Below are 14,189 nucleotides of genomic sequence, written 5' to 3'. Positions count from 1 at the left end.
TTGTATATTTTAATTTTATAATACAGGATTAATTGACATTGGAGAGACATCACTGTATCCAGAAAACTTGCCTCCTGAAAAGATCCTGGATTTGGAAAACAAAGCTGTTCTCAGTAATCTAGAACAGAAATACTTGACTGTTATCTCAAATCCAAGATGGCTCCTGGAACCAATTCCTGCCAGAGGGGGAAGAGGTGTGTGGCAGGTGGACATCCCCGAAGAACTGATCCCTTCAGAAGCGTAGGTGTTGCCCCTCACTAGAATTTTTCCTGCCTAAAGGCAAACTTGTAATTCACAAGCCAGCATCTTGAATGCCAGTGAGTTGTTCAGGATTCCTTTCCAAAACTAGTTGCAACAGCAAATACATTTGAAGAACTGAAGAATTTTTATCACCATTACTGGAAAATATTAATGGTTTACTAGATTTTTTCTATATAATGAACTCTTAAGTAAATGTTATTTTTTTTAAAAAACATGGTTGCTCCACTGTGTGCCAATTGAAAATATGAGTAAATTCAACCATATAACATGATACATGCATCCCTGATTATATGAGGAAGACACAATTTGTAGGACCCTTCAGGAAAACAGTGCTTGAAAGCAGGCTGCCACTAGTAACATGACATCTGTCTCACAGCCCACCCCTAACCTTACATGCATGGAATCACTGAGAAAGAAATCACCTGAGATAAGGCCAGCCCTAAGGGCTTCTCAAACAGGCAGAGAGTTGCCAGATGAGGTTTCTGCACACAGTGTGCATTACGCACTGTAAAGGAGGTTAGAGAGGCGCATATGGCAGGGGGAGCAGTCTGCAGTATATGGCTCTGTGGCCTGACAGCCTTTGGAGAAAGGCCTTCATTGGAAGGAAAGTGCTTGTACAAAACTAAATGAAGGAAGTATTACAATATTTGTTTCTCTCATTACTAAGATTTTTCATCTTAAGTGTTGAAAATCTAATATTAAAGTGTGAAAACAAGTAGAAGTCACTAATTTTGACACTTCCAGAGTTTTTTCGAAATTCACACCCTGCATTACAAAAAAAAAATAAAATCCTTTTGGCTTTCTGGAGCAAGGCCCAAGGCCAGGCACAGCTATAAAAGCAGGACAGGACAACTGGCAGAGGCTTTGTATTCAAATAGTTTATTGGAACACTTAGGAGACGCAAGTTCTGGGAGAGCTGTGGAAGGTACCTGGCATGCCCCAGGTTGGGGTCCAGGGCCAGTGCCTGCAGCTCTGCTGTTTGGACCACAAATGCCAGTGGGGCAGTGGTGGTGCAGAGGAGTTTGGCCCCAAAGTGGCCTTGGTGTAGACAGAGCAGCAGCTGCTGCCAGCCCCACTGGAGAGGTGGGAGGTGCCAGCCCTGGTGGAAAGTGACTGCTGGGCATGGCCAGCATAGCATTACCTGGTGCAGCAGCAGCACCACCCTCCACGCCAGCCAGGCCAGGGCTGCTGTGCTGTGGCAAAAGGTAGGGAGGGTAGAGGATTGAGCTGCTCCCTGCCTACTGCTGCCCCAGGGTCTGAATTTGTCAGAGCAGCAGTGCGTGCAGATGTAGAGGCATGTCTAACGCAGGTAACTGCCTTGGCATGTCGCTTGGCAGGGGCAGTCTAGTCTTCCCGGGTGCAGAGGTGTGCATATTCTCCCTTGGACCTGCTGCAAGCAGACCACTCCTCGGCAGTGGTTTCCCACACAAGATCAGCATCTGGCTTTCTGTTCTGGCAGCATGAATGCAAATCCATGTCTGATGAAAGTCCTGCTGATGTTTGATTATTTGCACCAAAGCTTTGCTTATACTTCATTAGCAGATGCAGAAAATTTCTTCTAAAATTTGAGTTGTAGTAGAACTAAACAAATGCAAAGGACAAGAGTTAGTTGCCACCACCTTGAGATTAGAGACCACAAAGATACAAGAACTAAGAATTTTAATTGCTAAAGAGAAATGTGGGTGTTAAAATGGACTACCAGGGGTGTTCTAAACCTGAAGTGCAGGCTGAACAACAGCACTGCATCGCCCCATTTTAAATAGTAACCAGGCTTGTGCTTTTGCCACTTGGTAGTGGGGAAGCATAGGATTTTCAGAAGCATGCCAACTGATTTAGAAACCCACATACCATTACTTTTCAGCAACTTTAGTGTGGAATGAACATGGAGGTAGCTACGTGATGCTGACATGTACCTCCTCAGCCTGCAGCAAATTGCACATCTGGTACAGCAAGACACACAGTAAATACCAAAAAATAATCCTATAACAATGATAATATCTTCATTTGTGTTCTAAGTAATTGGAAATTTTGTTTTGTCAACATTTCTACTGCTCAGAAATGCTACCTCAAACTCCTGGACAGGAGCCAAGAAACAAATGACAATCAGAACATTTACCACCATCCCCTCATCTCCTATGTAGTAAAGGCTTATTTCATTAAAACAGAAATCTGTCCCACTAGAATATTCTGAGTTTTAGTTTGCATGTAGAGGATCCAACGTACCTCCCTAGCCGTTTCTTCTGCTAGCAAGTCATTGCACAAGCCTGGTTTTGGAAAATCCCACAGCTTTCTGGTGAATCCGTACATATGGAAATAACGAGTGAAGCTTCTCATGCTCTCACTTTCAAAAATTCTCAAGACATCCTCTTCTTGCTAGTACTTCCTCTTCAAACAACTCTTCATGAATCACTATACACTTTCTGTTGTCCCCCCACCAAATGGACTCAAACCAATCGCTTTCAACAACATTCCAGAGCTTCTTCAGAAAGCTGAGGCATGTCGAGGCATCACCTGTGCTAGAGTTCTCCTCACATGAATTCAGAAGCTCTCTTGTTGACTGGGGTCACTTAGTCAAAGTCTGTAAAGCCCTTTCTTCTATTGGCGGTCCAAAGGCAGTGTCAACTAGGCTGCCCTCTTGTCACATGCTGGATGGAGAGAAGTGAAGCCTGACAAGTCAACTCCCTTGGCCAGAACAGAATCACATGACTCTTCCAACGAGGAAAGCTCCAGTTTAAGTTCTTTTTTCTCAGTTTGAGTAAGTTTTTCAGTTGAAGCCATCTACCTTAGCAGCTAGACTGTCCTGCCAGACAGCCAGCTGAAAGGAAGTGACCAACTGACTGAGCATCCCAAGGGAAGATTCTCAAACATCACTGACACCCATGCTGTGCTGCTGTGACATCGCAGAGCAGTGTCCACCTCCTGGCAACGTGAACCAGCAGCAGCAAGTGCTAAACAGCACTTGTTGCTTTTCATTTACGGATTTTTTTTTTTTTTTTTGACTCAAGAGCCAAAAACTAAATGAAACTGCAATGAAATTTTAAGTGTAGTAACAGGACAGTGCTGTGTTGGGTTTCAGCCTGTAGCTGGGCCGCAGGGAGGAAGAGGGAGCTCTGCAGTGTTAGGAATGAAAGCAACACTTCTCTGAAGTTTTTCAGGTGCACCCCTTTCAGACATGCAGAAGTGTCCATACACTCTTTGCTCTTATCTCATTGCCTTGCTAACACTAAGGAAGCACGATCCATGGTATTTAAGCTACCTAAACTGTAGATTCACCTAAATGCAAAGAGCAGCTGCAAGGATGTAGGAGTATCCAGCATCTGCTGTTATAAGCTACTGGAGTATAGGTTTCAAAGATGAAATTTCTCTTAAGCACCTAGAAGTCCAAAACAGTCTGTCAAAGGAGGTCTTTCTTCAAACTAGATAATGCTATACCAACACCAACAAGTTCCTATCTGGAAAAGTTTCATCATTTACACCAATACAAAGTTGGTAATGAAGACCAAGCTATGATATGTATACCAGCTAACCAACAGCTCCAAAACCTACAACCAATATTTCTGGGACAGACTGCACACACAATGCAAGAGGGAGCAGCTTATTAAACACCCAGTCTAATGGGAGACTGGTGCACGTGCTGCTCCAGAAGAATTAAAACATGAAACTGGAAAAGCAACAACAGCAACGCTTAACTCCAAAGTCAGTGCAAAAGTTGAAATACTTCCATGAAAATTTACACAGCTAACTCAAAAATGTCATGTAAGTTGTATACATTCCTTTTCGCCCAAAAAAAGCTTTCCAGTCTTGCCCAAGTGCAACACTCCTGCGCCTCTGTGGTTAAGACAATGATTGTGGCTGAAAAGAAGTAGCAGGAAAGAGGTACTATACTAAGACATCCCCGAAGCATTTAAAACAGACATGGAAATCAAGTGTATATTTAGAAGCTAAGACACACCTGGAATAGCATAGGTATTTCATACAGGGTTTTTAAAAAAATACTTTTAGATAATACTTATACTGTACACAACAAGACTTTTAAACAATATATTACACTGCTAAAGTGTTCATATAAATACTATACAGGCAAGCGTGCAACCAACCAGTCAGGAAGGTTCACAAATTAGACCACCACATCTCTCTGGAAAAGCTCTCAGATTATTGTCAAGATCTCCGATTTGTGTAATCCAAGCCACTGATTCAGCAATACCTATTTTAAAGTAATTGGGACAAGGCATGAGATGAAATACGTTTGTCTGCTGATTCCCAGTTCAAGTTTAATATGCTACTGTCATCTTAATCTGGCATATCAATATTTAATTTGGGAGGTGGAATCACATATTTTCCAGGACTCTGTGTAATGACCACTCCAGTCTTTTTTCGAAACATTGGTGCAATTTTTGGGGGTTCGGGCAGTGGTGTTTCTTCTGTTTCCTCATTATCTTCATGATGAAGATCGTAAGAAATATTTCCATATTCTCGTAAGAATGGGAAAATTTCAAGCAGGAACTGGCAGAAGTCTTTGCGAATTCCAAACCACCCTAAAAAAAAAATATTTCACATTACTGCAGAACAGAATGAAAATTTAATTAAGTAGGCAGACTATGCAATCTCATTTAAGTTCTCCTGATTGCTTGCATATGAATATAAAATTTGGTAGTGCCACTTCTCTGTGTTACTTACACCTATCATATTAGGTGTAAGTAACATACACAACATTACAGTTCAGATTATATACACAGACATACCTACAGAATATATACAGGCATTTGCATGCCTCTGCACATGCATGTCTGTGTGTGTATATCCATATGCATAGATTACAGCTATACTACCACAGCAAGAATCCACTTAATTTCACATGTCAAGCAGTGTCAGGTCACATCAGTGCACACAGAAAGAACACAGAAGACTTTGCATCTCCATCAAAGCTATCAGTGCCACGTGGGAAGACATTCATGCCAACTTTTCTTTGATACATACAGGTTACAATACCAGAAGGAATGTGATGGCACTCAAACACAAATTAGTAAACATATGTATTCAGTATTCCCCAAATACTTTTGTTGTTAGCCAAATATAATGTGATGCCAGGTGTATCTCATCCTTGGTATTACCTGCACTAGATTAGAAAACAATACACATTGTGTTTGTCATGTATTTTGCTATATGTAAAGACTCGCAAGGAGCATTTAAGTAAGCAGCACTTGTAATTCAGCAGATGGCACTCCTCCATTAGGTCAGTGTTAAAAGGAACAGCCTGCCCATGTCAGATCTTTCCCCCTGAACAAAAGCAAGGCACTAAGTGTTTGCCAGGGAAGATCTCATACAACCCATCTTTTTGCAGATTATACTTCATGGCCAACTGCTGTACTTTGCTTAGCACTTTAAAGGTGGATTTTTCATGCAAGTCTTCAGATGGATGGTCTTTTTTCAAATTTACATAAATATTTACAACAGTAACAGACACATCTGAATTCTTTCGTGAGAGAATATTCACAAAAAAGCCCTTTTTGAAGATACAAATCTCAATGAAATACATTTAAGCCTTGAGCCTCAAGCTGTTTCCATGATTTTTAAATACTTACAGTGATTTCCGCCTTTTTGTCCAAATGTTGTTGCCATTAAAGTTATCAGTGAAAGCCAGAGAGGAACAAATATGGGTATAAAAGAAAAAGAATTGTGCCCATCCAGTCTGTGTACTAGTAAGATCTAAAAGGCAAAAAAAAAAAATAGTGTCAGTTTAACTGCAAAACCCACTTTCAAGCTTCTTAAAACATATATTGATCTCAGATCTTTAACTTGACACATCTGTAAAGAAAACTGTCCTTCACAGAAACATGAAGTTACAGTTCTCACTGTGATGCATATTTGATTCAAAAAAACTTTAAAGAAACAGAATTCTTGTGTTTCTTTTGTATTTGCCGTTAATATTTTATTCCAAACCAAAAAGCAGTATTCTCATTTTAGTAAGTTCAAAAAGAGACCCAACAACATTCATCACTCACTGAGAAAAGAACAAGATACACCAAACTCATTATGCTTTTTCCTACCTCAAATGTGAGCAGTGGAACTACAATTGTCATCCAGCTGACAGCCATTGTTATGTGCGTCCTCCTTTGCTCAGCAATCACATCCATAGAGCGCAAGAACAGAACAGACCATACAATGTAATAGAGCACTACTAGACACAGAAAGGACATCAAGATCCACAGTGGAACACAAACAACCTGAAAGAAAAAGAAATTAACTGCTATCTTCCCCTGCTGATGGCAATATATTTTTAGCAGTTTGATTCATTTAAGGTGTGGGGTTTTTTTAAATAAAGCAAGTTACATATTAAGTCTAAATAGGAAAAAGAAATTTAAGTCTTATGTTCTTTAACTAATAAAATCTCTAATAGAAAAGCTTAACAAATTGCGTGCCCTGTTATGAGCCATAGCAGCTTTCTGGGGTTCCACAGCTTTGTAAATCCCATCAACCTGAAGCAATTTAAAATTAAGTCCATGTAGTTCAACTTTAATAAGACTTTTATTTATTACTGTGATTTTACCTTGGCTCAAACACTACTTCAAATTGATTTTAGCAACTATTTTCTACACTGGACAACTTACTTGAAACAGTTTCTAAGTCAGATTCTTTTCCCAGTTTTTTTGAAAACAGAAAGGACAGTCATAATCACTCCAGTTTATCAGTTTTATGGTAGTTTGCAAAAACCCAGACACAGAAGCGGCACTTTCGTATTCTAAAGGCACTTGGGACAGGAGATCTCAGCAGTTTTCACAGTGACCGCTTGCATAATAAGTGGATTTACATGCATGGTAACACAACAAATAAAACTAGTTATTTACCACACCATATTTACCAACACATTCCCTAACTCACCCATCATTGTCATGGCTAGTTCAGTGTTCCCACTGGAAACTTTTGGTTAGGATTTCTCTTTCAACAACTTACTAGAGATTAATTGCAGTTGATGGCACATCCCTCTCCCCCCCAAAGGACGAAGTGCCCGAACAACAGCCCCTGTTTCCCATGACCACTGAAATGAAATGCCAGACCTTCAGTGAAGGACTGTTAAGCCAGCAAAAATATCATCATGGACTCTGATGATACACTAACTGTTCCCTGCAACGATGAAATTCATCATTTAAACAAGGATAAGAAGAAAATGCTCATTACGTACAAGCCACGGCCATCTGATGATCTCGTCTAGTCTGAGTGCAATAAATATGAACTGTAGAATATTGACTGAACACAAGATTTCCAGCTAGAAAAAGAAAATACATTAGTTAACTCTTAGCATGATAAAGTTATTGCCAAGATAGCCAAAGAATCTGTCAAAGGACTTTTCTGACTCCACGCTTACCACTGCAATATGGAACATCATTTGCATTTACATTAGACATTACTAAGCATCTGTAAATTTGGAAGGCTGTGATCCCAACTGTAGAGGCAGCTGAAGGAAAAACCTTCCTATTATTTCAAAAAAAAAAAAAAAAAGAAAAAAAAAGGAAAGCACTACCTGCAACACTTATTAGACTGATAAGAGAAATAAGAAAAGCCAAACTAATCAGACTGAAAAAAGCAAAGCATTGGAAAATAACTTCAACTATTTTCTTCAGATAAGAATTATCTCCTAGAATCAAATTACAAGTAGTAAAAAGTCCTTCAATAAAAAGAAGCAAAATTTATCTTTAAAGACAATGTTTAGTAGTTGCAGTAATGTAAAGATGAAAGTTACATGAGTTTCACTATCAACAGTCCAGTTTAAAAGTCCCAGCTGTATCTGGGGGAAAAACAAATACATAGAATTGTGGAAGACAACATCCAAATTCAATCATTTACTGCATAATCGAGAGATATTTTAAGTGACACTGAAGACACTTGGGTTTTCAGGCAATACAGGAAGGCAATGCTCATTAAAAATGTTAATGAAAGCCTTTCACGTCCTGCTTGCCACTATGAGAACTAGCTCGAAATTATACTTAAAAAATAACAGTTTGTGTCTAGCTCGAACAAAGTGAAACAACAAAACCCATCAGACTTGGCAAGATTCTGTTTCTCAAGTTTATGGGCAACCCTACATGGGTAGGAATTTCAAAGATCAAACAGAGAATTACTATTTGAAAAGACTAACTGAAGCTCTCGAGTAAGTTAGAAACATTTTCCATTTTTAAAAAAAACATGTAGGGAAGCAAGGCATCCTTTAAAAGTACTATTTCTCAGAAGGCAGACACTACATGCTACTTTTCACTAACATACATGATTGTATACTGTGATCTCTCTCTTGGATAAATGCCTTTGAAATTCACAGTACAAGAAGTCAAAAACTCAACAGGCAGCAGGCACTTGCCTACTTCAGACACAACACTGTTGTGTCTGAACACAGACACTTCATTGTTGAAGACCAGGTTACTTTAAAAAGACTGGAAAACTGGATTTAAAACAATTTTATACCACTGGCTTTCTCAAAAGAATAAACCACCAAAAAGCCCCTCACTCAAGCGTAAGACCAAGCAACCTGAAAACTGCAAGAGCAAATAGAGAAAAAAATAAAATAAAAATCAGCGGATCAATTGTGATAAATTTTAGTATCAAGTTAGCATTTGAGCTGCATATGGCAAGTGCATGTATATTTGGAGTGGCTAGGCTCACGATTTAATGAATTCAATATGCCTTAAATGGTGCTTTATTGACTGTAAAAATAGTGTAACACACGAAAGAAAGCTTTTTCTGAGCCCACCATGACATGATACATAGACAAAACCCCACCATATACTTACTTATCACTTAATTTCAGAAGAGGAAGAAGCAGAAAATATATTTTCAGATTAAATAATTATGAAAATAATAATAGATTAACAACTACTTTGATTACTCATGCCAAAAATTAATATCCTGGATTAAAGACAGGCCCCTCTTATGCTTCCATCTAGTGAAAGGGAAATAATGAAATCTTCCCAGAGTAAAAAGAAAAGAAAGTAGAACAACACTAAGTGAAGATGACAACATAGGAAAAAAAAATAGTTGACCATTCAACTGCATAACTTATTTTCTTGGAGACAGCTGTTGCCTTTTAGGGGTGAGTGGATTCCATTTTTTTCTGCCATTACATAGCAGCTGTGTAGTCATCTGTTAAATCAGTGGGTTATCAAGCATCATCCAGTAGAAGGCAAGTACTTCTACACAGATTTTACTTTTAGGAATGAATAGAACTCTGCAAAATTAAGTTCTATTTGCAGTATTTTTAAACCAACAATTTAAGGTATCAGTTTACCAGCCATCCTAACAATCACTTACAAAAAGTGTTTCTCTAGTTATAAACTTGGTTTATGCTAACATCAGAGAAATATTCCCTTGAAATTAAAAGCTGAACCTCGCCTAAAAACCAGATTTTTACTTGTCATGGGGTAGTTTGAGGCTACAGCAAAAAAAAAAAATCCTTTAAAAAAAAATCAATTCAGTAAGAACTCTAAATTTATTGCAAAATGTCACAACTGTGGAAAGATCTTGAAAAAACTTGCAAAGTTCTTCCAAAACTAAAAGGAGTGAGTTAGAGCAGAGAGACAGAGGCAGAAAATAAAAACCGTGCTGAGGGGCAGCGCTTACTATCAGCGGAATTTTCTTCAGCATTTTCCATTTTAGTGTCTAGTGTTAGTCCATATTGCAGAGTTTATGGTGAGTTTTTTTTTTTTTTTTAAACACACAATAATAGAAGGGCAGGTTTAAACCATGCTGTAATAGTTGAAAAAACTAGAAGAGATTAGAAAAAATTACTATTATTCCCAATCCTGATTTTTCACCCTAGCAGGTCAGTGCAAGCAATTAATTCAACTGATGCAGTCATCCACATCATGCTTTACTGAGAGATGAACTGCAACCAGATAGATACGGAGTTTTGCATTGCCACAAGTTTCACACATAGCAAATGAAGCATTACCTCCAGAGACCTGTCATGTCGGAATCCCCACACACAAGCTGCCACTGACACCGGAGATACAAAGAATAACGGCATGAAGACCAGAAGCCAGAAATGGGTTCCTCTTTCGATCCTGTCACACACCAGAACTTCAAACATCAGCAGAAGCAGGTGGATGCCTACTGCAATTAACATCGCTTTGAACTCCACACAGGTTTCTCCTTCTGCTCTAAAGAGAGGATAAGGAAGCATTCAGTTCACTTGTCAATAAGAAAGCACACTATACTGCAAACACCCCAAGACACTTTGTTTACAATTGTGAAGTTCCAAATATTAACACATTTTTAAAAAACATACACATTATGCCCCAATAGCCACTGTTAAGACTACGCTCTTGATGACATAACAGGATTTCTTGCCCATAGAGCTGCACATTTAAAGTATTTTACTCAAAGGAGGCAGTGGGACTTTTACAACTTGAAAATTTTCTCATATTCCATAGCTGCGCAGATAAAACAGGATTTCTTTGCTACTATGTAAACACTCGGATATCATACAGGCTGTTGGGAAATAAGCTAAGTCTAACATGATCTGCTGGGTTCCTGCACCATCTTTCACTGAATCAACATCTTTCCCCAGAATTTCTTTATTCACCAAAATCAGCATATTGCAACAGAGTATTACCTATTACTAAAAAGTAAAATGCCTGTGAAATAACAGCACACACAGGGAAACCACCCTTTTACCTACACAAGTAGAACCATTACTAGAAGGGGCAAACAAGACCTGAACCACACAATGAAGTGCATCAGAATAAGACCTGCGTAGAAAATTTTTCATTTAATATTCACCACAGATAGAGGATTGAATTTATTGCTCTTCATTTAATTAGTTTTTCTTCTCCCCAGCACATTCAAATTCACATCCTACTCAGATCACCAAAAAAGTAAACACTGATGTATTTAAAGGTCTGAAAGTTATTTTACCCTAGACTGACAAAATATCAAACAACTTGGACAAAAATTAAAAGGATTTTACAGAATTTGTTCCCACAAACATCGTACTTTGCAAATGTTACCCATTTGCCTACATTAGTGTATTAAACTATTTGAATATTTCTTATAAAACTACAACTAAAGTTTGAAAAAAAGTCTCTATGTTCACTGCATATTCAAGAATCACTGAATATTCATCCATATGTTCACTGAGGTTATATGTGCACCAGGGAGAGGGGAAAAATAAAAAAAAGATATCAACATTCTTTAGGCTGATCTGTACATTTCAGGAAACTGATTTAGAATATAATCCAATTAAATATAGTATATTCCTATCACACTGAAAATACCTATTTCTATATGGCTTGCAATAAAGCAAAGAATTCCCTACGTATACGTTAGGTATAACAGAAAAGCACAAAAAGTCACTCCATGAGAAGTTTTAGCTTCCCAAAGACAATACTGTTGAAGCCTGTAATAAACTGTTGCAACTAGGATTAAGACATCCATAGCTGCATAAAGCTGTTTGCATACCCTATAGGTTATGACAATTATTTTAAATATGTTGAAAACAAACCTTCTGGATGCTTTATCTTATGTTGTTAAAAACGCTATTTATGAATTTGATTCAGTGTGGAAAACACATTATGTTCCCTCTGTTTTGCAAAATAAATATTCTCAACTTACCGATACTGCGGGTTTCGGGCCCATACTCCTGTTCCCACCGAGGCACCAACGATCACCATTAGCTTCCAGAGCCATATTGGAGCAAATACAGCCCAGTAACTCCATTGAATTTTGTCATCCAGACGTAGAGAGAGCAACACAGAAAAAAGCAGCAGGCAGGCATAAATAAGAAATTTGCTATTAAACAAACAAACAAAACAGAGTCAGAAATTAAGGCCGGCAACTTAACACAAACTTTGTCAAGAACAAGAAAATCAGTCAGAGCTGAAATTTCATCAGGATGCTTCCCAACTGAAAACGTGTGTCAAACTTCTTTGCAAAGAATCAAATTAGTTCTGAAGAGTCAAATATTTCATCATAAATCTAGCATATGCCATCTCTTTCATGTATAAAACCATTGCTTCAAGGGAACACATCAAAAGCATTCTTGCATGACAAACTCAGTGAATGGGCATCTATAAATAGTTCCCTCCCACAAGGATCCAGTCAGGAGCTGTATTATTAAAGGCTCAGAAATATACCAGTTGTGCATGTTTTTAGAAAATGTGTTCTTTCATACAAATCAAATAAGATAATTTTTGGCATTCAAAATTAAGTTCCGTAATTTATGTAGTTTTATCAACACTGTTTTTGACTAAAGTTGAAAAGCTACTACATATTGTAATAAGGCAGGCCCCAGAGATTATTTTAATTTTTACATTCAGTTAAAAAAAAAAAAAGCAACATTGTACGAAAAAAACCCAACAGGTTAAAAACCAAAGTTACTGATTATAGAGTGAAGTTTCTAACTGGAATACTGGGGATGGTGCTTACAAGTTTAAAATAGTTATGTTGATATATTTTATAAACTAGTCAACCTAAGAATGAATAAATGTATCCAGAATACTTGAGAGCAGTGACACAGCAATTGCTTGTACCACCAAAAATCAGAAAAAATAATTACATAGTACATGATCACCTCACACTACAGGAAAGGAAAAAGTCACCCACCCATTCACCAGGGGATCACAGGCTGCTTTACAAAACACGTAATTACGCTTCAACACTACTTCTGTGAAGTAATTATATGTATTTTAAAACAAGGATAACCTAAGGAACAGAGTAAATACTTGCTACAGAGTAAAGGAGCAGTCAGGAATACTACCCTTACTCCAACAGCACAACTCAAACTAACCACTTTCATCAAATAATAAAACATTAATTAGATCAGGATTGCCTCGTTCAGATATCAAGCTGCTTTGCTTCCATTCACACCAAGTGCCTTAGCTGCCACTTAATAAGAAAAAGCAGTTTTATTGCATCAGCATCTCCTCATGTGCTTGATGAAACCACCTCAGCATAGGATGAGCATATATAAAATAGCAGCCGCTCTTCACAGCAACAGAGAGATCCCTCAGCTTCCTCAGCCATTCAAACTTTCCAACATTCAGTATTTGTGTAACTTGTACTTTCCCTGGCTCCTCAATAAATACAGAAGTAAAACACCATGTGGTAAAACACCAGTGCTCCCCGAGTGCTCCATGAAAACATTCAAGATTAAGTGATCTGCACAAGTGCAGCATTCAACTTGCTTATTCATCATTTAGAGGGCACCCAAACAAGCTGCAAGCATCGCTCAGCAATAACACAACTTTATAAGCTTCTGGAACTTCTGTTCCTACTTTTCCATTACTTCCAACCACACATATTTAAATTGTTTATTTCAACCTCTCTGCAACAATGCATTTCCTGAAGCATTGGGTTACCCCTCTGTTTGTCTAAACCACTGATTGAACACAGCTTTTTGTAACTGCAGTCATGTAACGCCTCTTTCACAAGCAAGATTTTTCCAGGACTCTCAGCCTTTCATGCTACCCTGCACAAGTTATTCACAGGCCTTTATTCTGTGGTCTTAAAACACCTGGTAACGGCAAGACCAGTAAAATTTGACGCATTCTCTCAGCTTCTTTAGAAGCTACATGTATCCGTACTTGCTTGGCAAGGCAGCTGAGGCTCAAGTTGTAGTGACTACCCTCTTGTTAATTGTAAGCAAGCCCAGAATAAGCCACCATCAGCAACTCTCCATGTCTAGACTAGGCTTGTTACACACGATGCCTTCACACCTGCAAAAAATCCTTTACCATACACTAAAAGCCTGCATTAGAGCGTGAGGCTACTCTGCTTCCAGCATAAAGCTCTATACCCCAAATCATCAGGCTGAAAAATTCAAAAACCAGAATGAGACTTGCAGTAACTTGAGAAAGTTACATGCTAAAACAAAACACGATTGGAATTTGGCCTGCAAAGCGGCTGACGGGTGCCCGGGCTCCCCGTCACCCCGATCAAGAGCC

General features: G+C 38.5%; 2 protein-coding genes across 2 annotated transcripts in view; one reads left to right on the top strand and one right to left on the bottom strand.

Annotated features, from left to right (window-relative positions):
* LOC104124080 (protein EOLA1) overlaps positions 1 to 10,175 on the top strand; it is an 11,791-nt gene extending 1,616 nt beyond the window's left edge. Inside the window, exons 2-3 of the mRNA XM_009636385.2 lie at positions 27 to 240; positions 10,067 to 10,175. Of these exons, the coding sequence (XP_009634680.2) occupies positions 27 to 240; positions 10,067 to 10,124 (272 nt within the window). The 3' untranslated portion in view covers positions 10,125 to 10,175. The remainder of the gene's footprint in view (positions 1 to 26; positions 241 to 10,066) is intronic.
* On the bottom strand, positions 1,849 to 14,145 carry TMEM185A (transmembrane protein 185A). The gene is made up of 7 exons (XM_009636384.2): positions 13,732 to 14,145; positions 11,860 to 12,036; positions 10,199 to 10,406; positions 7,442 to 7,525; positions 6,309 to 6,485; positions 5,844 to 5,967; positions 1,849 to 4,796 (listed from the first exon to the last, which is right to left on the bottom strand). The coding sequence occupies exons 1-7, from the start codon at positions 13,791 to 13,793 to the stop codon at positions 4,552 to 4,554; spliced, it is 1,077 nt and encodes a 358-aa protein (XP_009634679.2). The 5' UTR covers positions 13,794 to 14,145; the 3' UTR covers positions 1,849 to 4,551.
* Positions 14,146 to 14,189: the final 44 nt, after the last annotated feature.

Source organism: Egretta garzetta, unplaced genomic scaffold (genome assembly GCF_000687185.1).
Source record: "Egretta garzetta isolate BGI_Z169 unplaced genomic scaffold, ASM68718v1 scaffold53, whole genome shotgun sequence".
Lineage (NCBI taxonomy): Eukaryota > Metazoa > Chordata > Aves > Pelecaniformes > Ardeidae > Egretta > Egretta garzetta.
Note: the sequence above shows the minus strand (reverse complement) of the source record. Positions and strands in the feature narration are given on the sequence as shown.